This window comes from Podarcis erhardii (assembly GCF_964252035.2).
Source record: "Podarcis erhardii genome assembly, chromosome: 5".
Lineage (NCBI taxonomy): Eukaryota > Metazoa > Chordata > Lepidosauria > Squamata > Lacertidae > Podarcis > Podarcis erhardii.
In genome coordinates this window covers 62,378,201-62,403,368 of record NC_138509.1, presented here as the reverse complement: position 1 = coordinate 62,403,368, position 25,168 = coordinate 62,378,201, and the positions used below count along the sequence as shown (strand labels likewise).

Below are 25,168 nucleotides of genomic sequence, written 5' to 3'. Positions count from 1 at the left end.
CCTTTGCCTTCCCCACCCCGGTTCCCCTCCACTTATTTGCCTGCCTTTAACTCCCGTCAGCCCTCACCATGGACCGTCCTGGCTGGGGCTGATGGGAGTTGAAGTCCAACAGGAATCCCCATAGACTCGGAGGCCGGGATGGCGGGCGGCCATTTTTACAGGAAGTTCGGGCTGTGCGTCGCCCCGTCCCTCCTTTTCCGTTCGTGAGAGGGACGGGGCGCCGCGTCACGCGGGGGCAGGTCCCGGAGTTCCCCGCGCGGCGCTTTCCGTTCCTCCCGGCGGCCGTTGTGAATGCTCCGCTATGCGCTCCCTCGGAGGGTTCTTGCTGGTCCTGGGGGCGGCCACGGCGGCGCTTTACTTGCTGTCGGTGCGGCTGCCCGGAGAGCCGCGCGCGGGGAGCGGGTGAGTGGGACTCTTCCTCGGGGGCTTCGAGGCGGTTGTGGCTTGGCGGGGATGGAGCTGGGATGCTGCGCTCTTCCCAGGGAGGAGGAGGAGGAGGAGAAGCAGCAGCGAGCCTCGCCTTCATTCATGCCTCAGCGGCTTCTTCTCTGTTGGGGATTGTTGACTTGCCCTCACTTGCCCCGAGGGCAGAAGGTCCTGGGTTTTTGCTGAGGGCGCCTGCGACTGTGATTGACAGCGAGCCTAAAAATACATCGCCGCCGAAATCCGATGCTACCCTTCGCGTGTGCGGTGCTCGGAAATGTGCTGCTGCATGCTCTGAACTAAGTTTAGGTGTGTAGGAAGTTGTTATGAAACAGCCTCGAGATGTTCAAGTGGTCTCGGGAACCCGCTGAGCTGAAGGGGAGTTGGTGCCCCCTTTCACCATACCTTTAAAGCACGTACACACTAAGAATCCTGGAGAATGTAGTTTGCTCCTCATGGTACTGCAAATCCCAGCACCCTTACCAAACTGCAGCTCCCAGGATTATTGTTTTTTCGAATGTGGGGCGGGGGGCAGGGAAAGAGGGATGTGCTTTAAATGTATGGTATGTGTACACAGCTGTCAGTAATGACTTGTAGACTTTGGAAGGCACTATCCTCTTATTCCAAAATTGCTGACAGATTGATTGATTGTAACAAAAGCAGTGGTGCAGTCGTAAGGTCATTTGGACTCTAGACTTAATAGTTGTAACTGGAGGCTCTTCAGATGGTAGTGTGTGTTGTGACACATCCTTCAGAATCTAGCACCACTGAGCATAAGCTGTGTTTCGGTTTTGTTTTTGATGCTGTTTCAAGAATGCTTGTCCCACAATAAATCTGTTAGTCTCTAAGGTATCACAGCATGTTAGAATTTATTCAGTAACATACAGTACTACTCTTCAATCATACATGCCTTGGTGCATATTTCAAATGACTTCTTGCTGCTTGTTCATCCATCCGTGAACTTGCAGTGGCAAGCTCAGCCACAGAATAGCATTTAATAAAGAGCACTCCACACTTCAGATGCCTTGCTTCAGGCAACATCTTGCTATCTAAAAGTAAGAGTTGTAGAGGTCTTAAAGCAGAAAGGCTTGGGTCTTTCCAGAACAACGAATATAGCTTAGTGAGAATTAAATGATCCTTATGACTGACCTCTGTCAGTAGTTTTTAGGGGATCAGCTTCTCATTGTAGAGAATATCACTGATTTTTCCCTCATTTCCTTTTTACTTTAGGTTATACACATATCAGGAATTTGAATAGCTGTTAAGTTTTAAACAGTTGTAAAACCAGCGGCCTGTCTTTGCCACAAAATCAAAGCTAAGCAGTAGCCCACCATACCCCACAGGTACCAGAATTCACTGCAATTCTTTTCTGCAATTCCTAACTCAGCAAGTATCTTGTAGTAATTAAGGCTGTATTTTTAAAAATGTAATCAACTGTTTGCTTCAGCAAAATATGTTGAAATCTGAACATGATTGTTTTCCAATTTGAATTTTCATGAGCAACTAGCGATATGCAGAACTGATGCATTTCACAGACTGACAAATCCTGAGCACTGTGGAAAAAATACAGCCTAAATTATAACTCTCCTTCTGTGTTAGATTTCATTTAAGAAGGATTCTAACTTTGAATTGCTGCCTCGGATGAATCTCATCAATGTATACTGTACTAACAATTTAATACGTGGCTTGCTTTCTTAATTGTCCAAAGTTTTAGTAACTGGCACCTTCCTTGCTTTGCTGAAATGTTGCACCTTTATGTTCTGTGTTAGCATTAGGCCACAAGGTAAAGATACTACACTTGTTTTTGCTTGAAAAGTTAATTGCTGAGTTCTTGTTGAAACCAAGCAAAGAATGAACGAATGGCATGAATAACTGTGTGGTCACAGTTTAAGAGAAGGGCATACTGTTAATGCCAGAGCTATGGCTGATTGCATGGACCTGAAGTATGTTTACAGCCTACTAGATTCTTGAATTGCAGTAAAGTTGTGAGGTAGAGAAGTTTATTAGGCTGACCTGCAGACAAGGATTTAGTTCTTAGAACAAAGGAAGAAGAAAAGGAACAAGGTGATTACTATCAAAGGGGAACCATACGTTAGTATTCATGTTAGAAGCATGCACATAGACAGACGTCAGTTAAAATACAGATAAAAAGCTCAACATTTATTAAGTTTTATAATTTCTTATCTCTCTCCTTATTTTCCACCAGCATGAGCATGCACACTAAATGACAGTGTACTTTCAATATGTTTATCGCTGCTTGTTTCCAACACGCACGCCATTGTCCTATCTCTGAAAGACTGAGGATGGATGACTGGATGTATCTGATTCTCTATCCCTTCAGTAGTATAGAGGCTTACCTAGAAGCCAACAGGAAATGACCCCACTGACCAGTGTCCTTTGTTGAGTTTTAAACTGGCCCAAATGACTCTTTTTGAGTGATGGAAAATATGGGCCTCTGTTTCTGCCTAGTATCCTGTCCTCTCTTGGGGAAGGCATTCCTTTGTACATTTCCTTACAAATTGAACCCACAGTTTTCTGATGCTTCCTGATTCTTGGTTCCCTCTTCCTGTAAACACACACACACCTGTGCCTACACAGTTGTGTGGTTGAATTGTTATTTTACTGCATTCATAGTGTGCATGTGTTCTGATGAGTGCTGATTTATGCTATTATTCTTGCTGACTATCTCAGGTATATCCAGCTATAGGTTTGTTGTTCTTGCCTGGTTGGCATAACACTGTACTGTAGGCTACAGTATTCTGTAACCGCCTACTGACCAATTCCTCCCTCTTCTCCCATCCTATTGGGGCTTATGGTATTTTATAATATTCAGTCTTATGTAGATTTAAGTGTACAGAAATAGAATTTGTAGTTTCCAAAAGAAATTGGGCAACCTGAGACCTGACGTGGCAGTTCCCTCACCACATTCCAGATGATCAGGCACATGTTGCAAGAAAGCACAGTGCTGTTGCAACTTGGATACTTAACTTTTTTAATTGTCTTACAAAAGCACATGTTGCAATAAATATGTTAATATTTAAGATGAACATGGTACTTCTTGCTTCATTCCCCTTATTTCATAATTTTCCATGTGTTTGTCCATAGAATGAAAACACCTTCATTGGCAGCGTATGTTCACAACTGAACTGATTATCCTCTTTGTTTATCAGGTCACTAAAGTTTCCTTCCGACCTAGAGGAACTGCAAAAGCTTGCAGAGTTTCTACGGTACTACAATAGAGAACACCATACTTATGTGCTGCTACTGTTCTGCAGTGCCTACCTATATAAACAGTGCTTCGCCATACCTGGCTCCAGTTTTCTGGTATGTATAATACCTGCAAAGCTCCAAGATTTTGGCTTTGCAGCATGCTGGTGAAAACCCATCTGGTCCTTTCCCCCACTTTCAGTGCCTTTGGAAGACTTGCCTAATAACTTCTGGAATGCCACTTAAAAGGTAAAGGGACCCCTGACCATTAGGTCCAGTCATGGCCAACTCTGGGGTTGTGGCGCTCATCTCGCTTTATTGGCCAAGAGAGCCTGGCGTACAGCTTCTGGGTCATGTGGCCAGCATGACTAAGCCGCTTTTGGCGAACCAGAGTAGCGCACAGAAACGCCGTTTACGTTCCTTCCGGTGCGGTACCTATTTATCTACTTGCACGTTGATCTGCTTTCGAACTGCTAGGTTGGCAAGAGCAGGGACTGAGCAACGGGAGCTCACCCCGTCGTGGGATTCGAACCACCAACCTTCTGATCAGCAAGTTCTAAGCTCTGTGGTTTAACCCACAGCGCCACCCATCAACTAGAGGCTAGATTACACTCTTCCTAGGGCCTGGGCTACTCCATTCACATACAAATCATGTTGAATTCTATATTTGTGGAAATTCCCTTAGACCACCCACAGCAGAATCCACTGAGAGCAGGCTTCCTCAAACTCGGCCCTCCAGATGTTTTTTGAGACTACAATTCCCATCACCCCTGACCACTGGTCCTGCTAGCTAGGGATCATGGGAGTTGTAGGCCAAAAACATCTGGAGGGCCGAGTTTGAGGAAACCTGACTGAGAGTGTTACTACGCTCTTCAAAAGAAATTGTCCGAGTTGAACGTGCATTATTAATGCCTAAACTTTCCAACAACTGAGATTGTCCTCATGAATAACTGATTTTAAAACTAAGCTCAGTAACCATCCATGAATGTCCCACCATTCTCTGGCTTATTGCTCAAATACCAACTTCAGTGAAAAAAGGATTAGTTAGCAAGAGGAGGCAGAAAACAAACAAAAAATTAGTCATAGGATGTCAATTTCCTTAATTCTGATATTTTGACTTCAAGAATCCAATAATTGTGCACCATGTGTTTACAAAGTTATCTATTGATGGTCATAGCTTTATCCCCACCAGATTTTTTATGTTGCTAACCTATTTTATGATTGTGCACTTTTAATTGTATTTTAAAATTTTATCTGCAAGTCAATAAAATACATAAATAAATGCTAGAATTCTGAATCAGCTGATGACTAAGGAAAATCATTTTTTCAGTATATGATTATTTTATGGAGTCCTCTGCAACATGAGTTGATGGCCAGAAACTTAGGTGGTTTTTAAAGGGATAGACATGTATCTGTTATTTATTTTAAAATATATAGTTTGATATAATAAAAATCTCTAATGAAAGGCTTGCAGAAAAACAGTCAAAATACAAGAACAGCAATCAGTAAAAATTTCCTAAAAACTAGATAAAAATGAGAATACAAATATATTACAGACTAAAAAAATTAAGAGAGTCCGAGAGCCAGTGTGGTGTAGTGGTTAAGAGCTGCAGACTCCTAATCTGGTGAACCGGGTTCGCGTCTCCGCTCCTCCACATGCAGCTGCTGGGTGACCTTGGGCCAGTCACACTTCTCTGAAGTCTCTCAGCCCCACTCACCTCTCAGAGTGTTTGTTGTGGGGGAGGAAGGGAAAGGAGAATGTTAGCCGCTTTGAGACTCCTTCGGGTAGTGATAAAGCAGGATATCAAATCCAAACTCTTCTTCTTCTTTTTCTTCTTAGGTGTAAACCTAAGTTTTTAAGAGGTGTATTATTGTCTCCACCTCATGAATCAGGGAAGGCATTCCAGAGTATGTGTGCTGCATTGTCACCATGTAACAACCTGTTGATCGGCCAGCAGGGTCTTCGTGAAAGATTGGCTAGGCCTGTACTGCCAAAGGCAATCTACTAGGTATCCTGATCCCAAGTTGTTAAGAGTTTTAAATGTCCACATTAAATGTTATGCGTAAAAGTGGATTTTCCACTGAGCAAATCAGCAGCTGGTCACCCCACATGTATTGCATTGCAATAGTCTAATTGAAAGTTTCTGATGGGCAGGTCTACAAATGGGTTTTAGTTAAGAAAGCTAAGTAGCACCTCCACCTACTGTGTATCTAACTTCCAGTTGCCAGGGAGGTAGCACAAATATTTTGCCTTTCTGCTCTGTGGACTTCCTGGCTAGAAACACAGTGCCGGACTACACAGACCATTGGTCTGATCTAACAGAGCTGCTCTTGTTTCTATGGTTCATAGAGTCCTTCATGCTTTCCCCACAGTTTATTATGGACTGGATCACTGTCTAGTTTTGCTCTAACAGAACATCCTTGCTGGGGCTCTCTTTGGACCATGGATGGGACTCCTGTTGTGTTCTGCCTTGACTTCTGTGGGTGCCACTTGCTGCTATGGGCTGTCCAATGTGTTTGGGAAAAAATTTGTCACCTACTATTTTCCTGATAAGGTGGCCATGCTTCAAAGGAAGGTAAGTCCCAATCACCTATAATATTTTAGTCAGTGCTTTGTGACTGGGTAGTGCATTATCATAGAGTTGGAAGGGACCCTGAGGATCATCTAGTCCAACCCCCTGCAATGCAAGAATATGCAGCTGTCCCATATGGGGATTGAACCTACAACCTTGACTTTATCAGCAGCATGCTCTAACCAACTGAGCTATTCGTTATCAAGTCTAGCTGTCAAGAATCTGCAGCCAGTATGTTACAATACAATGGCTGGAATTAACAGAAAACTCTTCTAGTGAAATGTATAATTTATAGCTCTTGCAATATCATAATTGCATATAGAAGGGTTCTCGAAGCTACAATCATGAGTCTGACCAAACTGCAGGAGGCAGTGAAAGACAGGAGTGCCTGGCGTGCTCTGGTCCATGGGGTCACGAAGAGCTGGACACGACTAAACAACAACAAATATAGAAGGGGATTCCAAGGCTACATTCATGCTACCTATGTAGGCCTAACTACTGAAACAAAAAGGGGTTTGCAGCAACCCTCTTGTCTAGACCAGGGGTAGTCAACCTTTTTTACCTACCGCCCACTAATGCATCTTTCTTGATGGTAAAATTTCCTTACCGCCCACCAGTGCTCTATGGAAGGAGGATTCAGCTTGTGCCATAGAACCCCCTACCGCCCACCTAGAATCCTGAAACCCCCACTAGCGGGCGTTAGGGACCAGGTTGACAACCCCTACTTATCCTCTACCCTTTTTATTATGCCAGTATAGAATGGTTATATAATTTATTCATCAAACCAGGTTTATTGGTGGTAATATCAGCTCCTTGAGTGCCTTGAATACAAGCTAATATTTGTATTACAAAATTTGTACACACACACACACACACACACACACACACACTTTGACCAGATCTTGTTTCTTTTTATTCTATGGCAGGTGGAAGAGAACAGAAATTCCTTATTTTTTTTCTTGTTGTTTCTGAGGCTGTTTCCCATGACTCCAAACTGGTTTCTGAATCTCACATCTCCAATCCTGAACATCCCTGTTACTCAGTTCTTCTTCTCTGTATTCATAGGTAAGATTAAAAGCACTCAATTTGTCTTAGTACTACCTAATATACTCTTCTCCTCCCTTTTTTCCATTTTAAATGGCAGTGCATGCTTGCTCATTCCCTACCACTTCTAGCTTACCTTTATTGTGTGGGTGTTCCAATTTGATGGACTATTTTCTGGCAATAGTGGAAATTGCAATGTGAATATAATTGGAGGTATGCCCATTTGTCTGGGAGCCCCTTGAATGGCATTTTAACTAATGTCTGTTGGGCATTACAAACCATAGTGCAAAAAAAAAATAAATAGTTATTTGATTTTGATTTGTAGAGAGAAAAAAATACTATTTTTATGGGCTTTTCTATATTTCTTGTCTCAGGGGGCACTAGGAAAAACTGGTAAGAGTTTATTATCCTCCTTAAACACACGCTCCCTTAATGTGAAAATTGATGATGTCCCTAAGGTAACATTAAAGTACACCAGTTCACTGTAAGGTACATACTGAAAAATGTGCTTCTCATAGAGTAGCTTAAGACAACATTTTGTGTAGTGCAGGCTCTTGTTGCAGGAGATGACAAATACCCTTGAATTGTGCAAGCAAGAAACATTTCCCATCCTTCTTGAGCAGTGGAGAATATTCTTCAAGATGCTTAGTCCAAATCCCAAGTACCGTATTTTTCGCCCTATAGGACGCACTTTTTCCTCTCCAAAAATGAAGGGGAAATGTGTGTGCATCCTATGGGGCGAATGCAGGCTTTCGCTGAAGCCTGGAGAGCGAGGGGGGTCAGTGCGCACCGACCCCTCTCGCTCTCCAGGCTTCAGGAAGCTATCTGCCTGCCGTGGGAGACGCAGTTCTCCCACGGCTAGCGGAGAGCTTACCTGCACCCAGAAGCCTGGGGTGCGCTGAGCTCAGCACGCCCCAAGCTTCGGGCTTCGCGCAGCTCTCCCACGGCTTGCGGATAGCAGCCTGTTCTGGGGGCTGGGGAAGCTCGGGCTTCCCCCGCCCCAGCCCTGCACCTGGGGGGAAAATAATTTTTTTTTATTTCCCCCCCCCAAAAAATTAGGTGCGTCCTATGGGCCGGTGCGTCCTATGGGGCGAAAAATACGGTACTTTCTCTCTGCTGACCTTTCTTAGTTTTGTGTACGTATTTTTTCCTTATACATTCCCAAATGTGTTCTCCTTAGCATTTGCACATTCATGCTCTTACCTTATTCACAGGTCCAAGGCAAGTCTGAAAAATGTGAAAGTTTTGTTTATATGAGTATTCTTTTTCTTCTGCAGGCCTCATCCCGTATAACTTCATCTGCGTCCAGACTGGTTCAATCCTTTCACAGATCACCTCGCTTGATGCTATTTTCTCCTGGAGTACTCTGTTCAGGATGTTGGCTATAGCCATGGTGGCATTAATTCCTGGGACCTTCATTAAGAAATTCAGTCAGAAGCATCTCAACGTGGACAAAAATAACCAAAGTGCCCATTTCCTCAATGGGAGAAAGAGTAGCTGAATGGGCTGGGTTAGAACCAGATATTATAGGAAGTCTATTTATGGGAAAGGTGCAATTCTCCCCCCCCCCCACCAGCCCATTTTGTTTTTACTGAACTTTAAAATCCCTGGTGCAGGCTTGGGCATCTCCTTTCAGTAACACATAGACAGAAAACAATTTCTGCTCTTAGTGTGTGTGTTTTTAAAAATAATTAGACTTGCAAAACTCATTTTTAAAAGGTGCTCACAACTGTTCCAATGTGTTCTGTAACAAGAATGCTGTCACTGGAACAGTTTTATGTCATGCGGTTTTGCTACCACTGACTTAGAGGTTGTAAATGATAATACCTGCCTAGAAATTTGAGGTTGCTTCCTACATGACAGCAAATTCAGGAAAAGATCACATACAAAGCACCCCTTACTGTTGGCAATCGCAGTGCATTCTATGGGACACACGCTTGATTGGCTGAAATACCAGCACCAACAATTGAATCCTTTTATCTTCTCTATTGAGGGAACCCATCTTGAGTGATTTTTCCTCCCTCTGCCTGCTTGGGAATCCCAAAGAAGAAAACTAGGTTAATGTAGGCTATGGGAACTATTGAGTCTTGAAGGACTGATTTATTGGTTTCCTTCCCTTGTAGGCTGGAGAAGTGGTGGTAACGAAGTCCACATACTGGCTTTGTTCTCAAAGCCTCAATACCTTGGTTACTCTGGCAGCAGCAACTGTACTTACTGTAAAGGTAGAACGGGTTTAGTAGAATTACGTCAGTGCTGTTGCTTTTGCAAATCTAAGAGATCTAGTTAAGGATGGGTAGGGAGATGAGCGATGCCACTTCTACATCTGCCTTTGTGGGGAGCTACCGAGGTGTAAAGTACTCCTACAATCATGTACTGACTGCTGATGAAATGGAGTATCTTCCACTTTGTTGCAATTCCCCAGGAGAGTGTACTATGTAAAATGGCTCCGGGATATCTCTTTGTTCAGGTTTTGTGTCTATTTTAACCTCCCTGTCACTTTTTCTGTGCCTCCTGGAAAACCACATTCTCTGCTTATGCTGTATTTTGTCTTCATTGAATAATGGACATGGTTGTGTCGCTAGTCCATTAGATAATCCACTGCTTAAGGGGAGAGAAAACTTATTTACGAGTGAGGTCATCCTTTTTCCTTTGCTTCTTAAGAGTATACAATCAGCCCAGAGATGAAGCCCTATCACTTCATCTCAGTATTCTGCACCCCACCCCCTTAGAAAGTATTTGGTAGTGGTCAACAGCCACTATTACAAAAATCTTTCATCGAGTTACCTTTTTGACAAGGGTCTAATTCTCACTGAAGTTTTAGAATTGGAAGGGACCCCGAGGGTCAACTGTGAAGTTTTAACTGGGCAAAACCACTACTTCAGAGTGCAGGTGAAGATGCGTCTTTTTATGTTCTATACAAAAACAAATAAAATCCCTTCATATAGAACACTAGGTGTTGGTAAGGCAGCTAACCTAGAACCCTTTTTTGCTGTTCGATGTGACAATCTGACCACCTCAAGTGTAAGTACTAGGCTAACGTTTCAGGAACTCCTGCATGGATTGTTGGGTTTCTTGTGAAAATTATTAATCTACCATATCTGTGCTGGAAGAGGTGGCTTTGTTAAACACTTTGCTATCCTCCACTAAAGTAACAGTCTCATGCTAAACTTGTCAACATTAATGACAAGCTTCTCAGGATGGTATTAGCAGACTCCATGTATGTGCTATATGCCAGAGAGATCGTAATAAACACTGATGTAACAACTGTAGCAATTTGGAACTGAGACAAGGGCAAAAGAAAAATGTCTGACTTCAATTAGTCTGTGCAAAAATTATGTCTTAATCAAGTGCCTTACCTCCTGTGTGTGTGTTTACATGGAAACTGTATTATCAGATAAATGTTGGTGAAAACAGTGGTGTAAGGTGTTGTTTGTGTTTAGCTACTTTCCAAGAGTGACATCTAAGCACTGTGCATTTAAGAGCTCCTCCTTTCCAATTTACAGACAAACTAACTGGGGGAAAGTTCTGCTTCCACTCAGTAGCTTAGCTTCCCCTTTCAGCAAGAAGCCACAAGGTAGCTGTTTTAACTCATTTGCACCTAGCCTATGTTCTCCAGCAGTCCTAGATTCCAGAATACTTTGTACTTGGCCTCCACAAAAGCAATTTGAAGTTATATCCTAATCTTGCCGAGATTTTCCACTGTATCTGTGTGCTGAGGAAAGGTTCCCTTCATGTAGAACATGGCACAGCCCCCATTGTGCGCTAATCTGATTATCTGGGAAACACGGCAAGTACTGAGAAACTAAGACCGCAATCCTGTGCATACTTAGGACTACAACCTGTTGAAATCAACAGAATTGTGCTGAAAGTGTTGACTTGTAAGATCATGTTGTTTGCCATGGAAACACACTCATCTGTTGCTAGAGGAAAAAAGCAGGTAACTGAAGGGGCAAGTGACAGCATACTCCCAAATGATTGTATTTCAGGAAAAATCTATTTAAAGTGTCACCAATCAGAAAATAATACAAGAGAATACACATTATTCATTAAACTCCCCCTTAGCTTTTAATGTAGGAGGATAGAGGATAATGTGGACTTTCACTATGTATGCTCTATGAAGTCATTTTCATTATTCTGCTGGCACTATTGACATATACCTTTCAGTATATAATTAGCAATTATACAAGTTATATTGTGGAAAGAGCTGTAGCTCAGTGGTAGACCATCTGCTTTGGATGCCAAAAGGTCTCAGGTGCACTAAATAGACCAATTGTCTCACTCAGTATAAGGCAGCTTCCTATGTTCCTATTTTCCACAAGGTCCTGAAGAGAGAACAGACTTTGGAAATACAGAACTGCATCCAGTGGTGTGTGGGCAATTTACCAAAGCATCCACTTTTGGGTGTAATACACACAGCTACAGTCGCACAGGACATAAGAGCCTATAAAGCACTTGAGGTACACTGGCTTTTTATTCCATGCATCTGTTTTTGATAGTCAGTCTTGTTCCCAATTGTTATACACTGTTCAATACAAAACAAAAAAAATCAAGTTTGCTTCAGGAAGCCATAGAGTAGGGAGAAAAAAAAACAGCATATGAAATGATTGTTTCAAATGACATGTAAAACCATTAACTCCCATTAGCCACCACACTGATTGTGCCATAGCTGCACCCAGTAGTTAAGAATGCATTATGAGTTGTGACTAAAACCTAATTAAGCAACTTGCCTTGAGTTCTCTCTGGTTTGCATTGCTTATTGTACACATACTGCAGATTGCTATCCCGTTATTAGCAAACCCTTAATCAGGCAGATATAATGTTGTAATGCCATTGGCACAGAATAGTAAAAACACAGCCAAAAGGTTAATCACTGAGGATTGCACACATGGCAATACTGTCTCATAATCTGGATGACATGATTTGTTGGGTTTATGGCTTTCAGTTAAAGGGAACTTTGTTCTAAAAACTAAATCTAGACGCTGCAGCACAAGGCCATCCATTCCACAGACACCCCTAAGATGCTAACAGAGTGTTTACACAAAGACTGAACTACTTTCCTACCCTACAACAAAAATGCACTGTTTTGTTGGTGCCAAGAAAGCATTTCTTGTGCTGCTTGCTCCTTGAACACAAAAGCAACGTAATGTGAGGAAGAAGCATGGTGGCTACCTACCCCTTTCTGCCAGTAAACTTGACACTGCTTTCTAGGGAAAAGGACAATTAAAGTGTGTGTTTCTCTGTACTAGTATTTCCAGCTACCATAGTTTTGTCTGTGTCTGTTAATATTTAATGCTTTGGAGTGTTGTTCCCAGAGAAGAAAGTAGGTATATAGTCAGTACCTTTTATTAGACCTACAGAACAAAACAGGCTTTTTAGAGCCCAAAGTCACACAAATACCTGAGAGTCTGTTTCCACATTAAAAAGGACTTAGCCCTCACATTTAAGAGAGAGACTTAAAAACATAACCTGCATACTCTAAGAGAACATCAACCATTTAAAATCTCACCTGTTAAACCAATATAATTTTGGAGCACAGTTCACCATCCATATTCTAGGGTTAGTAAGTCTATCTTTTTGAGGCACAACATTTACAGCATTTTTGTAATACAATAGTACACAACCATGTCTCTGCTTAGGACCAGGCTACATGCTATGGCATCACTGGGGCAAGTTCGGCCCCTCCCTGCATGAAACAGCATGATCACATGAAATGCTCTGTTCTCAACAGTGGCAATTACATGGAGTGTGGACTAGGAAACTCACAATATGATGATGCTGTATCATGTGACATTGCAACACTAGGGAGAAACTCAGCACTGGCCTGGTATTTTCAGCCATTATCCTGGTGGTCATAACATATAGCCCAGCCCTCAGTTAACTATATAAACAATATTACAGCTCTCTAACTTAGAAAACTTGGGTGGCCTAGCTTGATTTTCCTCTCTCTTGGATCTCTCCAGATTCCTGAACTTTGCTAGAATTGTCTAAATTTACAAAAAATATTTGTGCATTTAAGAGTACCCAAAAGTTGAGAGCTGATAACAAAAGGTATAATGGCATGGGGAAAATATGAGATGATTACTCTTATTTCTGATTACATTTTCAGCTCTTTTAAAAATGACTTTAAGTTGAGCAAAACCTGTTCAACTTAACTGAAGAAAGAGGAAATGGCTCTGGAAGAATTCTCTCAATGGCACAAATCACAAATACCAGTTTTGAATATTCTACAATTAAGTATTAGACACACCAAAGCACAAGTTGCTAGTTGTTAACACCTGATTTTCTTAACCACCAATTTACTAGCTGCCTTAAATTAATGCCCCTTTATTTCAACAGCTCTTTGGGGATTAAAGCAAAACCGGATTTTTTAAAATGGAAAGGAAAACACAGGACACACACATTTATGAGGAGAGAGCATGTCGTTTGAGACCCCGGTTGTCATAACTTAATAAATTTTCCTTAAACCTTTACATATTTCTTCAACATACTATAACTGCAGGATGACATCTACAGACGCAGGCTGTGTGCAAATACCAAAAGAAACAACCAATAACAGACACAAGAGGCCATTAAATCAGACACATTTTCACTAATGTTAAAGACTCTGGGGAGAGGTTATACTTCAGTGCAAGAGCACATACGTTGAATGCCTAAGACTCCAGGCTCAATACCTCTAATTAAAAGATCACAGGACTTTCCTTTGCCCAAGACCCTGAGAAGTTATGCTTTAAAGCTGACAGTTCTACATTATATATCTGAGGCATTTCATACAAATGCTTCTTGCCCTAGAAAAGAGATGAAGACCACAGTGGGCTAACAATACCAAGTGCTTCATATGGGGAAAGCATCATGCAGCTACTTGTCATTCTTGACACCATCCCCCACTTTGTCTTATTGCAAAAAATGAACTTTTCAAGAACATAGTCAGCTAACTGGGCTATGAAGTGAGCTACCAGCTGTTAAACTGGAGTCTTTATGCTGGGCTGAGCTGGGCAGGGAGAAAGAGTGTCTTTATTGCCAAATTGTCTGATTCCATTAGTAAAGCAGACAGTTTCCAATTCAGAGATCATCCAAACAACAGTACTCAAAGGTACCCATGAACATGAGAGTGTTAGTAATAGCACACTACGGACACACTGTTAAGACCATATTCATGGAAGACAATCTTACTCGGCTACGAGTGATTGCCAAAGGAGAAGAGTAAAAGCAAAGCAAAGCAAAGTAATTGTCCACAGGGACCAGGAAGAATGTGGGGAAACTCAAAGGAGAAACAAAGGCTGCAAGGTAGTTGTACTGATAGTTTGGATCATGCCACGAAAGACATGCTTCCCAGAAGAAGCACCAAGCTAGGTGTCTGTGGTGGACTTTACAGGTGCAATAATGTGCTGCTTCCCCAACAGCTTGGTCCATACACCAATGGAATGGTATTTATTGAAGTGTGGAATAAACAGCATCTGTAGGTCCCCCCCCCCCCCCGGCAATAAAAGTAATTCACCCTTAAGCTTGCCAAGGAGTACAAGTGACCAGACAGAATTTCCTTCAGAGTGGGCACAGCTCAGATCAGTTTAGTGTAAGCATATTAAGCTTAAGGAATTCTTGTTCAATTTCAAGTGAACAGGGCTTATTTGCTTTTTTGTTGTTATTGTTTCATTCCGATATATCACAATGTTTAGGACTGCAGCTGGGAGGCTAAAGCATGCCAAGAGGTCTTAGATCTGCATCCTAACCATGTCACACTCCATGCACATGCAGCTCAGGACTGCTTTAATCTGCTTGTACGGGTCTACTCCCCATCCTAGTGTCAGTAGGCTGCTGCAGCCAGCAAGATAAGCATGGCCTATAACACATTATTAGGTCACAACATTAAGAAAACACCTTGGCTCCTCCTCCTCCTGGGATAAGTAGCCATGAAGCAACTGAACAGGGACCACCAATATGTTGTGCTACAATAAACCCTGCCTTTAATCTATAGAAATTAAAATAAATAATGACATAACTTAAGATTCATGTAGTCCAGCTACATAATTTTAAAATATGGAATAATTTAACTCATACAATACTGCTCTCTGTATAAGTAAAGAATTTCCCTTCATTTTGCCACTAGACAATTTTAAAAAAATCAAATCAAATGTAAACAAACAGCATGCAACCCATCTTTGCCCTTCATTTTGGGGGTGGAGAGTGCGGGGTGCAACTGCTACTAACTACTATAAATATGGAAACTGCTAGGATACAATTTTACACTCAAGACAATGAACCGTTCTTCCCTGAATGAACTAGAAACAAATTGAGGGCACAGCCAAAATTACTGGCGGAACTTTGGCTATAAAACCAAAATAGAACATTTTAGTGTTTTTGTTTTGCTTCCGTTGGATATGTCAGTTAAAGGAGCCATGGTTATAAACCTCAGGAAGTTGCTCAGGAAAAATGAGGTATTGCAGAAGGAAAGTGGGATACCATTCAAATAGGAAAGGCAATATTCTTGGACCCTCTCCAATCCAAAATCCATCAATATGAAAATATGGCTTAGGCTCCCTCAGACCCAAGATGAAGGGCATTCTCTACTCATCATCACATTTCAATGTTACTTTCCACCAGTCACACCACTAAACAAGCAGAGGCCACTTGTTTGGTTCAGGCCAGACTATTCCCTTGGCTTCATCCAAGTATAATACTCCCTTACGGTGTTCAACCTATAGTAGGAAAAATTCCAGTTTCTTCCTTCAGGATAGTCCTCAGGATGTATAGAATGTGCTTTTCCATGGCTTGTGAGTTCTTGATCTTCACTAATTTGATCGATTCATTTTTCATTGAAGGAAGCAAACAAAAGGCAGGTTGGAATGGAGAGGAAGGTAACTTAGAAAAACAGCATCTCAATTTCTCTCTATTCATCAGCCACTCCATGCTGTGTCTCCTGATCTCACAGTGGCATAGTGATGCTGGAAAATGCTGGAGAGAGGCTGAGGCTAGAATACAGCAGCAGGATGTCACAACCAACCAAATGCCAATTTAAAAACACAATTAGTTCCCACTCTCACATGCTAGGGGAGCAGTGACTCAAGATACACCTTTCCAGGAATGTGAACAAGTTCCTATTGAAAAAGTTACGCTGGTTACACTGATGGCATTTGTTCACAGTTTACCTGATCCACTGCTTCACTGGATGTGATCAAGTCATTGAGTTAACTTCCTTCATTTCCGGTCTTTCAGAGCCGCATGGCCTGGTCCCATGTCAAAAGTAGCATCAGATCCTAGCCTTATGCATGCTGTCTAAGACTCAAAAAGATTGTTGTCCTTCATAGGCTAGTCTTCTGAACTTCTTTCTGCAATCAATTATTTTGTCTATGGATACAGTTCACTCTTCAGAGTAAAAAGTGTTAAAATGCCAAAAATATGATACAATAGCTCAATTATTCAATAAAATACATCCCTGCCATTCGTAATTGAAATGCTCACCGAGAAACCAATTCATCAGAACATTTCTCCAAAGATTCAAGTTATTGCAGATCATCTGGGTGATGGGGTGGAGATGCAGCTTCTCAGAGGAATGAAGAGGGGATTCTTGGGGGAATCAAAATGCCAGTTGATCAAACGACTGAAGGAGATACATCTTTACCAAGTTGCAGAGCTGCAGGCTTTACTGGTCCTCACTGTTGCATCAGAGCATTCTGCATCGGAAGAGTCACCACCTGATTCTCCAAACTCTCCAGGATTCTGCATCACAAATCCAAGGGAACAACTTTTAAAATCATTTATTGGCATTTTATCTGTAGACAGAATTGTCCCTGGTCCATCTCAAAAAAAAGCAAAAGCGCATCTGAATGTGCAGCTCAGCCTTTCGTTTTCTGGGAATCTGATGCATGCAATAGATTACTGAGCCACAAAATTCCTGATGTGATTCTGGCCGTGTCCTTATATACTAGGGTTGCCATATGTACGGATTTCCCCAGACATATCCAGAATACTGCAGTCGGCAGAAGTCTGGGCGGAAATCGGAAAAATGTCCATGAAAATTGGAACGTATGGTAGCCCGTGTCGGCAGTGCCGTTTTTGCATAAAAATAGCTCAAAAATTGCATTTTTAAAGCGATTTTGCCCCAAAAGCTTGATGTACTAGTTTTGTTTCTATAAAAATTCTTTTAAACCCATGGGAAAGCATGCAAATATAAAATCCCACACAGATTAACTTTGGTTTTAATCTTTCATTAGTGTGGAGTAAATAAAGCTATTTGTCAAGTTGGCACTTGAGGGAACTGGCACAGCTGAACCCTGAAAAGGCTTCCTGTCTTCTCAATGAACTAAAACACTGGGGAGAAGTAAAACAATGGGACATCAAATAAAAATAGAATGATGTAAGAAAAAACTGATAGCGAAAGCAAAGGCTAGCAGAGCTCCAGTTGGAAACCTTGCAATGTATTTATTCAACAGCCCTAGTTTCCAAGAATCTAATTAATATTTTAACTTCAAGCAATGAAGAGAGTGTTACTGACCTCATAGCCACGTTCCTCTGGACATAACTTGCCAAGTGACATCTGTGTTTTCACCCTGCGTACAGCACTCTCCTTATCTGAAAGGCCATCAGACTGGGTAGATATCTCAATGGGGATTTCTGGAGTCTGTGACAACATCTCATCCAGCTTCTCAGCCCGTTGATCTTTACGCCTGTTGGCCAGCTCATCTGGGCTGTTGGAATGGTCACTGGTATTGCCCTCCTCTCCATCAGACACAGAGAGGTTCTCAGAGCTGAAGGTCGAGTAAGACTGGCAGCTGCTAATGCAACGATGCGGCCTGCAAATCCATAAAACATTAATGGGTTTGATTTGATTCAAAGGCTGCAAGCACTTGATCTAATGAGCAGGGTATTACAAACAAGGATGAGAAGAAGGCCAAGTCCATTCCTAAAGATACATGAAGAACAGCCTTGGTAGATCAAACCAGAGGCCCACCTAGTCCAGAATCCTATTCTCACAGTGGCCAACCAGATGCTTATGTGAAGCCCACAATCAGTACAATGACCCTCTCCCACTCATGACCCCGAGCAACTGGTGTTCAAAGAAATCTTGCCTCTGATACTGAGGTAGTACATAGCTATCATGAGTGGCAACTGATAGCCTTATCCTTTGTGAATCTGCCCAATCTTTTTCAAGGCTGTCCACAATGGTGGCCATTGCCGTTTCGTGTAATGGTGAATTCCACAGTTTAATTAAGTGCTGTACCTCCTTTTGTCTGTCCTGAATCTTCCAACATTCAGCTTCATTGGATGACCTCGGGTTCTAGTATTACGAGAGAGGGAGAAGAACTTCTCTATCCATGCATAATATTATACACCTCTATCAAGTCCCCTTCCCTTACTCATGTTTATTCTAAACGAAAAAAATCCTCTGATTGGTTCCCATGGAAGAGGAAATGGGTACAACAGCCCCATAGTTGGTGTACTCTTCCCATTGTCCAGGGACAAGTCCAGTGAAGGATCAACTTGCCTCCAGAATTATCCCTTTTTGTCCTCTCCTTGCTGACATCACAGGGAGACATCTAGTATATCATATATAGCTGTTGTGATGCTCTCTTAGATTGCACTCTAAGTTAGGTTAAAATTACTACAGTACTGAGACACCAGAGACAAATCCATTAAAAACATTTTTAATAAGAAAGCCTCCAGGTTGCTAAATCTGAGGCTTCATTTCTTATTTTTATCTTAATCCTAAAATTCATACCGAGTCTTATTTTAGCCTACTGGTTCTCTTAGTAAATAGGTTGATATATGTAATGTAGCCCTATTTTGTTGTCATTTTAAGTCCTATATTGCCTTTGGCACTGAACAGCAGGTTACAAATTCAGCATTTTCTTATGCAATAAGATCTGAAAATATTGTTTTAGGGAACTATGGGGGGGGAGGGGACTACCAATCATTTATTCAAACTAACAGGGGGCAGCTTCTGAAGTTGAGAGAGCCAACGTGGGAGAGGATTCCCTAGAGAGCACTGCAAGGTGATGACAGTTTCATTAATGCAAAGCAAAAATCACTTTAGCAGAGATGTAGCTAAAACTAACAGTCAAAATGAAGATGGAGATCTGAAGCATCTTACTAAGTGAATTCTACTTCTCCCCAAAAGTACTTATATGAGCTGATATATTTTACAGGAAAATAAGGGTGTGCAATTTTGGGGCCAAACAAGCTGATCTGCCTTTAACACCTCACCACCACCATGACATTTAATAAAACTTAACTATGTCTTAACATCATAATATTTTTCTCTCCCCAACCCATCCACTGCCAGTGGCAACCAATGAAGAAATATAGAATGTTGTGATTCCACAGACAGATCCCTCCCCCCACTAGTCTTTCTGGGAGAGAGAGAGATAAATAAATACATAAATAAATACATATTCTTGGTGGCACAAACTAGCATCACTCTAGTTTGTCCCTTTGCCAAGACTTGACTCAGCAATCAAAAGAAAACCTGTGAAAATTATCAAGAATGCTAAGAAACAGTTAAGAAATTTGGTCATCACACTAGAAAAAACAGCCAAAAAATCCTGGCCATTGAAACCCAAGATGAAGAGCCCTTTGCCTTGAAGTGCAAAAACCCAGGACACATACAGGTAGGTGGCATGACCACACCACTTTGATTGCAACAGGGTAGGAATTCTCACTTTGGTTCAAAGCAGAAATGATGGAGGTGGCATGTAACAGCCTTTTCTCCCCTACCCCCAGGGTAAAAACTCAAGGGGCAATTCAAAGAGGAGAAGCTGTGGGCAACCAAGAGCCAAGCATCCACACCACTCACTAAAGTTTTTCTGCTCCCTATGAGTTTTTCTGGAAGAAATGGTATCAGGTTCAGTTACAGGTAAATCCAGTTAGACTCTACAATAGAAAGAATCAATGTACAGGAGTGAGAAGACAGTGCTAGTTTATGACTATTCTGGAACCACCAAAATAAAAACTGTCGAATGGCATCCATCTGAGAGTTTTTGAAGAAGTCAAATGTGAAATCACTTCAAACGGAAATATGTAACTTGTTCCTAAGATCAGCCTCCATGTCAGAAAACTGGAGAGTGGCCAATGTAACCCCAATTTTAAAAGAGTGATCCAGTGGGGATACTGGAAATTAAAGGCCAATTTTCTGGGGAAACTGGTGGAAAACACTGTTAAAGATAAAATTACCAAGAATGGAAAAGAACAAGTCTTGCTGAAGCAGAACCGGCATGCTTCTACAAGGGTAAGTCCTGTCTCACTAATCTATTAAAGTTCTATGAGGGTGTCAAGCAGCATATAGATAGAGAGGTCCAGCTGAGATATAGCTTACCTGGACTTTCAAAAAGCTTTTGACAAAGTACCTCACCAAAAATTATTGAGTAAGCTTAGAAGTCATGGGATAAGAGGAGAGGTTCTCTTGTGTATCAGAACTGGTTAAGTAACAGGAAGCAGAGAGTTCTCCCAATGGAGGGATAAAAATGGTGGAGTCCCCCAAGAATCGATATAGGGATCTGTGATTTTTAACTTATTCATAAAAGATCTAGAATTAAGAGTGAGGAGTAAAGTAGCCAAGTTTGCTGATAATACCAAATTGCTCAGAGACATTAAAACAAAAAGGGATTGTGAAATGCTCCAAAAGGATCTCTCCAAACTCAGAGAATTGCCAATAAAATGGCAAATGCAATTCAATGTAAGCTAGAATTGGGACAACCCCCCCCCCCAATTTTTTTAATAAATATATTCTCATAGGGTCTGAACAGTTGGTGACTTCACCAAAAATGGGACCTTGGAGTTGTAGGGGGCAGCTTGATGAAGAGGTCACCCCATGTGCAACAGCTGTGAAAAATGGTAGGGATCCCTAGGGATTGATGATAAAACTGACAATATCACAATGTTATTATACAGATCTTTGGTGTGACTTCATTTGGAATACTGTATACAGTTCTGGTCATCTCACCAGGAATGGTACAGCTAGAAGGGGTTCAGAAAAAGGTAGCCAAAATGACTAGAAGAATGGAGCAACTCCCCTTGGAGGAAAAGTTACATTAGGGAACCTTTCAGTTTAGAGAAAAGGTGAGCAAGAAAGGACATGATAGAAGTATATAAAATTATACATGGAATGTAGAAAGTGGATGATGTTTTCTCCCCTCTTTCATAACACTGGAACTTCAGTAATCCAATGAAGCTGAATGTTGGAAGATTTAGGACTGACAAAAGGAAGTACTTTGCAGAACACATAATTATAGAGCCTTGATCACCAGCGAATTCCATAATATCAAGAATGAATGGAAATTTATTTCAACCCTACTTAACCATATCTACATTTAACCAATTAATTAAGGAATTCTCCCTCCTCTTCCCAGAACACATCCTGGCACAGTCCAGAAAATAACTATTTGAGCAAGATGTTTGAGGGAGTAGTGGCTGTTCAACTCCAAACAGCCTGAGACGATACTGATTATCTAGATCCATTGCAATCTGGCTCAGGTCTGACTTTTGAAATGAAGCAATTTGGTTTTAATATGGAAGAAGTTTTACCACGGAATGATTTTATTCTGCTGTTTTATATTTTTAGCTGTTTATTTTTTAACCATTCAGGGATGTATTGTTTTTAGATATTGTTGTTTTTATTCTTTTCTTTCTTACTTTAATGTTGTTTCAGCACCAGGCAAAAACCTTTTAATTTTCATAGGCTTTTAAAGTCTTTCCCCCCCACAGCTGTGTGGAATGTTTTTATTCTTTGCTACCTCATTTGGGAATTTCTTTAAACCTAAAAGCAGACTACAAATGTCAAAAACAAATATACAAAAAAACCCAAACATTTTTAATCATAGAGCCTGCCTACTTTCCAAAAGCAAGTAGTGTATGCCTTTTATGTAGGAAAGAATCATGACTAATTGTGCTAGCAATTTTTTCAGATTTTTGTAGATAAGTCTCTTGTGCTTTTGCATACCAGAAAAAACTGTGGGGGAAACACATTAGAAGCAGCATCTCATGATTATCATGAGCATATCTAGACATTTTCAGTATAAATGTGACATGGGTAGAGAGTTTTTATGCTATTTTGTCTGGTAGTTTCCCTGTTCAAAGAACCTGGATAACAAATAATGTTACAGTCACCCCTCTTAAGTTCTCATCATGTTACAATGAAAAGGGCGACTGGTCTTACCTGACGTGTAGATTTGGTGGATAAGGAGGGGTTCATTGGGGGGTAATGTTCACGACAAAAACAATCAGATCACAATAAGCACACACAAGCAAACACAGAAGGACAGAATAGCAAAGAAAATGGGAAGAAAAACCACTTAACTGACAGATTTGCCAAGGCAGGAGGAAAAAAAACTGAGATTATCTCCACCCCCCAGAATTCTGCTCTCCTGCCTTTGTCATAGCTCACGAACGTTACCCAACCATTAACCCTTCCTCATCCCACCAAAATTTAAACTCCCCATCCTTTTGTTGAACCAAACCTTTGTTTAGCAATTACGATAAAAATAGAGCAGTTCAGTGTCCTACCTCTGTCTCCGTGGGAATTCCACTTCACTATCTACTTCCCCTTCTTCTTCTTCTGAAGAGTCATCTCCACTCTAGTAGAAGATTAAACGCAATGTTATTTGCCACTTATTTACAAGCATACAGCCACCTGAGCAACTTTCATGAACGGAAGTCTCCAAAGATAGTATTCTACAGAAAGAACTAATAAATTTAGGGTGCATGAGAAAACAGCAAAATGTAAATCTGTCCATTGCTTCCAGGATGGTTGGAGGGATCTTACCTTTGGGATGGGTCGTGTTTTACCCGGCAGTCCTGGAGTACTTGCAGGATGAGATGAGCCAAGAGAAGACGCTGATCTGTGGCTGCTGAATTCACCTTCCTCATTATTTCCAGGAAATTGCTTATTTGCATGCAATGGTGCTTCAGACTTCTCCAGCCCTGGCTCAAGTGACTGTCCTTGATTTTCAGTATTTGTCCCCATCCTGCACTGTGGGCAAAGGTTGTATGTATCTCCTTTACAACATTCCCAATGATTAGCCTCGCCCTCCCCATTCTCGTTCTCCTCCAGATTTCTCCGTGAATCAGCTTCCATAGCAGCAGAGATAAGGTCAGGACTAGAACCAGACATCCTCCTTTGGGCGTGATTACTAAGAGGACTGCGTAGGGCTGCAGCAGGGCCAAAATATCGAAGGTTGTTAGCACAGTTGGCTATGTCCTGCCCATGGATGTTCATTCGGGGGTGATGCCCATGGTGATGAGGGTGGTGCTGATGATGGTGAGATGAATGGGCCAAGTCATCTTGAGCTGACTGATTTTTCAAGATCCCTGTGAAATCATTGTAGCTGCCTTTGCTGTTTCCTCGCCGGTGGCGTGGTTTGCTACGATAACGTCCTTTGTTACTGAGGGTTGACATCTTTGGACTTCCTGAAAGGGGAGAGCCACTAGGAGCCACTTCAGTGCTGGATATGCCATCCGTCTTCAGCAAGTCAGGCCTGAGAAAGGATGCAAAAACCAGCATGCTCTCTATTAGAAGTAACATATGCAAACTTCCACTCTATGAAGATTTTCACATTATTTCCTTCATTTTTGGTCAACATGCCTATTGATAGATGACATTGAAATAACACAGGTTTTGTTATAGGTCACATAGGGTAAACTAAAAATAAAATTCGGAATTGGCGGGTACCAAAGGAAGCACTCAGGTGAACCAAAGGCATGCATACATCCAGTGGGCTTCTTGCATTAAAAAAAGAAAATTAGACCTGCATTCCCACCCCATCTTACTTGCTTAATAATTCAGGTGAACATAGAATAAATCCTATAATTACTAATATGACTACCAGTTTGCAACAACAGGTTTTGCAGCAATGTGAATTAGCTGTAGCATTATGCTAAAGCACTGGTATAAAAAAATGCTTGGCTACAAAAGCCCAACTGTGATTTGTAGGCATTTACTTCTCAGATCTGTGGTGGTTCCACACTACCCACTATCAACAGATCAGTACATACTGAAGAACTCCTCATTCTAAATGGCAAGGAGCAAAAATGCTGAAATGCCACAACCAATCTCCAGAATTAAAGCTGTCTAGATAACCCCTTAGTACATTCAGGCCAAATATCAGCTGACCATTTTGCTAGTATTAAAAGCGCACTCTCTGATATAAAAGCTGCATTGGGTACTCAGAGATTCCTAAATGACCACCGATAAAACTCTTTGGTCCAACATTCCGCTTTTAAATTGCACCTGCTCTACATTACTAAAACTTCCATGTTATTGGTGATCATAATCAAGGACACACATATCCCATCTTATAGATTAATGTCTAATTCAAGGATGCTACACACCAGAAGATTTGTCAGTGCCACTTGAGTAATCAGTCATTTTGTGCAATAATGGATGCTGACCCTAGCAGATGTGGCTTCCTCATTTTGTAGATATATGCACGTAATTGTGAAAAGCCTTTGAACATGTTTTTGTTATTTGGCTCACCGTTTAATCTGGCCCCCAGGCTTGTGCGAGACTCCTCTCCTCTTCATCAATTTTTCCATTGCATTGGCATGGATTATTGGTCGGACTGGGTGACGCTTGTAAGTCCCAGGATATTTCTTTTCCACAGCTTGCTCCCGCCTGCACATGGATTAAAAATGAAATTTGTAATCTTTTCATTATAAAATGAATTTTTTTAGTATATTTGCAATTTCCCCAAGTCAAAAGAGTAATAAATATTACAAACTGTTGTCCACGCAAGTGCTCATGTCAGCATTTGGGAGAGGAACCTAGTTATTCTCTAGACCACTGTCTTAAATTGGGAGATGGGGCCCAATACTAGGTAGAGCCTGATCTAAAGGAAGCAATAACAGCAGCACTACCACCAAACAAATATATGGTAAACAAAATTGGTGTGTTTAGGTTAAAGGTGGATCTGCATCTGAAGAGGTTGGAGTATGCT

The 25,168-nt window shown here is 41.5% G+C and overlaps 3 protein-coding genes across 8 annotated transcripts in view; 1 reads left to right on the top strand and 2 right to left on the bottom strand.

The window, feature by feature from the left end:
- The window catches only part of SENP2 (SUMO specific peptidase 2), a 303,654-nt gene extending 303,454 nt beyond the window's left edge, over nucleotides 1-200 (bottom strand). Inside the window, exon 1 of the mRNA XM_081863521.1 lies at nucleotides 68-200. Coding sequence (XP_081719647.1) covers nucleotides 68-153 — 86 coding nt within the window. The 5' untranslated portion in view covers nucleotides 154-200. The remainder of the gene's footprint in view (nucleotides 1-67) is intronic.
- A 72-nt stretch (nucleotides 201-272) lies between these two features.
- Nucleotides 273-10,660, top strand: TMEM41A (transmembrane protein 41A). The gene is made up of 5 exons (XM_081863537.1): nucleotides 273-402; nucleotides 3,594-3,747; nucleotides 6,045-6,206; nucleotides 7,130-7,268; nucleotides 8,525-10,660. Exons 1-5 carry the CDS (start codon nucleotides 302-304, stop codon nucleotides 8,746-8,748), a joined length of 780 nt encoding a protein of 259 aa, XP_081719663.1. The 5' UTR covers nucleotides 273-301; the 3' UTR covers nucleotides 8,749-10,660.
- Nucleotides 10,661-11,699: 1,039 nt separating this feature from the next.
- Nucleotides 11,700-25,168, bottom strand: part of MAP3K13 (mitogen-activated protein kinase kinase kinase 13) — a 42,110-nt gene continuing 28,641 nt past the window's right edge. For 5 of the 6 annotated variants that reach the window (XM_081863504.1, XM_081863506.1, XM_081863507.1 and 2 more), the window contains 6 exons: nucleotides 24,709-24,846; nucleotides 22,999-23,710; nucleotides 22,740-22,810; nucleotides 18,463-18,519; nucleotides 17,737-18,034; nucleotides 11,700-16,961 (listed from right to left, as the gene is read on the bottom strand). In XM_081863504.1, coding sequence (XP_081719630.1) covers nucleotides 16,860-16,961; nucleotides 17,737-18,034; nucleotides 18,463-18,519; nucleotides 22,740-22,810; nucleotides 22,999-23,710; nucleotides 24,709-24,846 — 1,378 coding nt within the window. In that variant the 3' untranslated portion in view covers nucleotides 11,700-16,859. The remainder of the gene's footprint in view (nucleotides 16,962-17,736; nucleotides 18,035-18,462; nucleotides 18,520-22,739; nucleotides 22,811-22,998; nucleotides 23,711-24,708; nucleotides 24,847-25,168) is intronic. The other variant, XM_081863509.1, reaches the window with a different exon arrangement.

What these genes read in the sequence shown, in the direction of transcription:
- TMEM41A (XM_081863537.1), top strand. Translation starts at nt 302, where the DNA reads ATGCGCTCCCTCGGAGGGTTCTTGCTGGTCCTGGGGGCGGCCACGGCG. An exon ending in TACCTGGCTCCAGTTTTCTG is followed by an intron (nt 3,748 to 6,044) that starts GTATGTATAATA and finishes TTGCTCTAACAG; the next exon opens with AACATCCTTGCTGGGGCTCT. An exon ending in CTTCTTCTCTGTATTCATAG is followed by an intron (nt 7,269 to 8,524) that starts GTAAGATTAAAA and finishes TTTCTTCTGCAG; the next exon opens with GCCTCATCCCGTATAACTTC.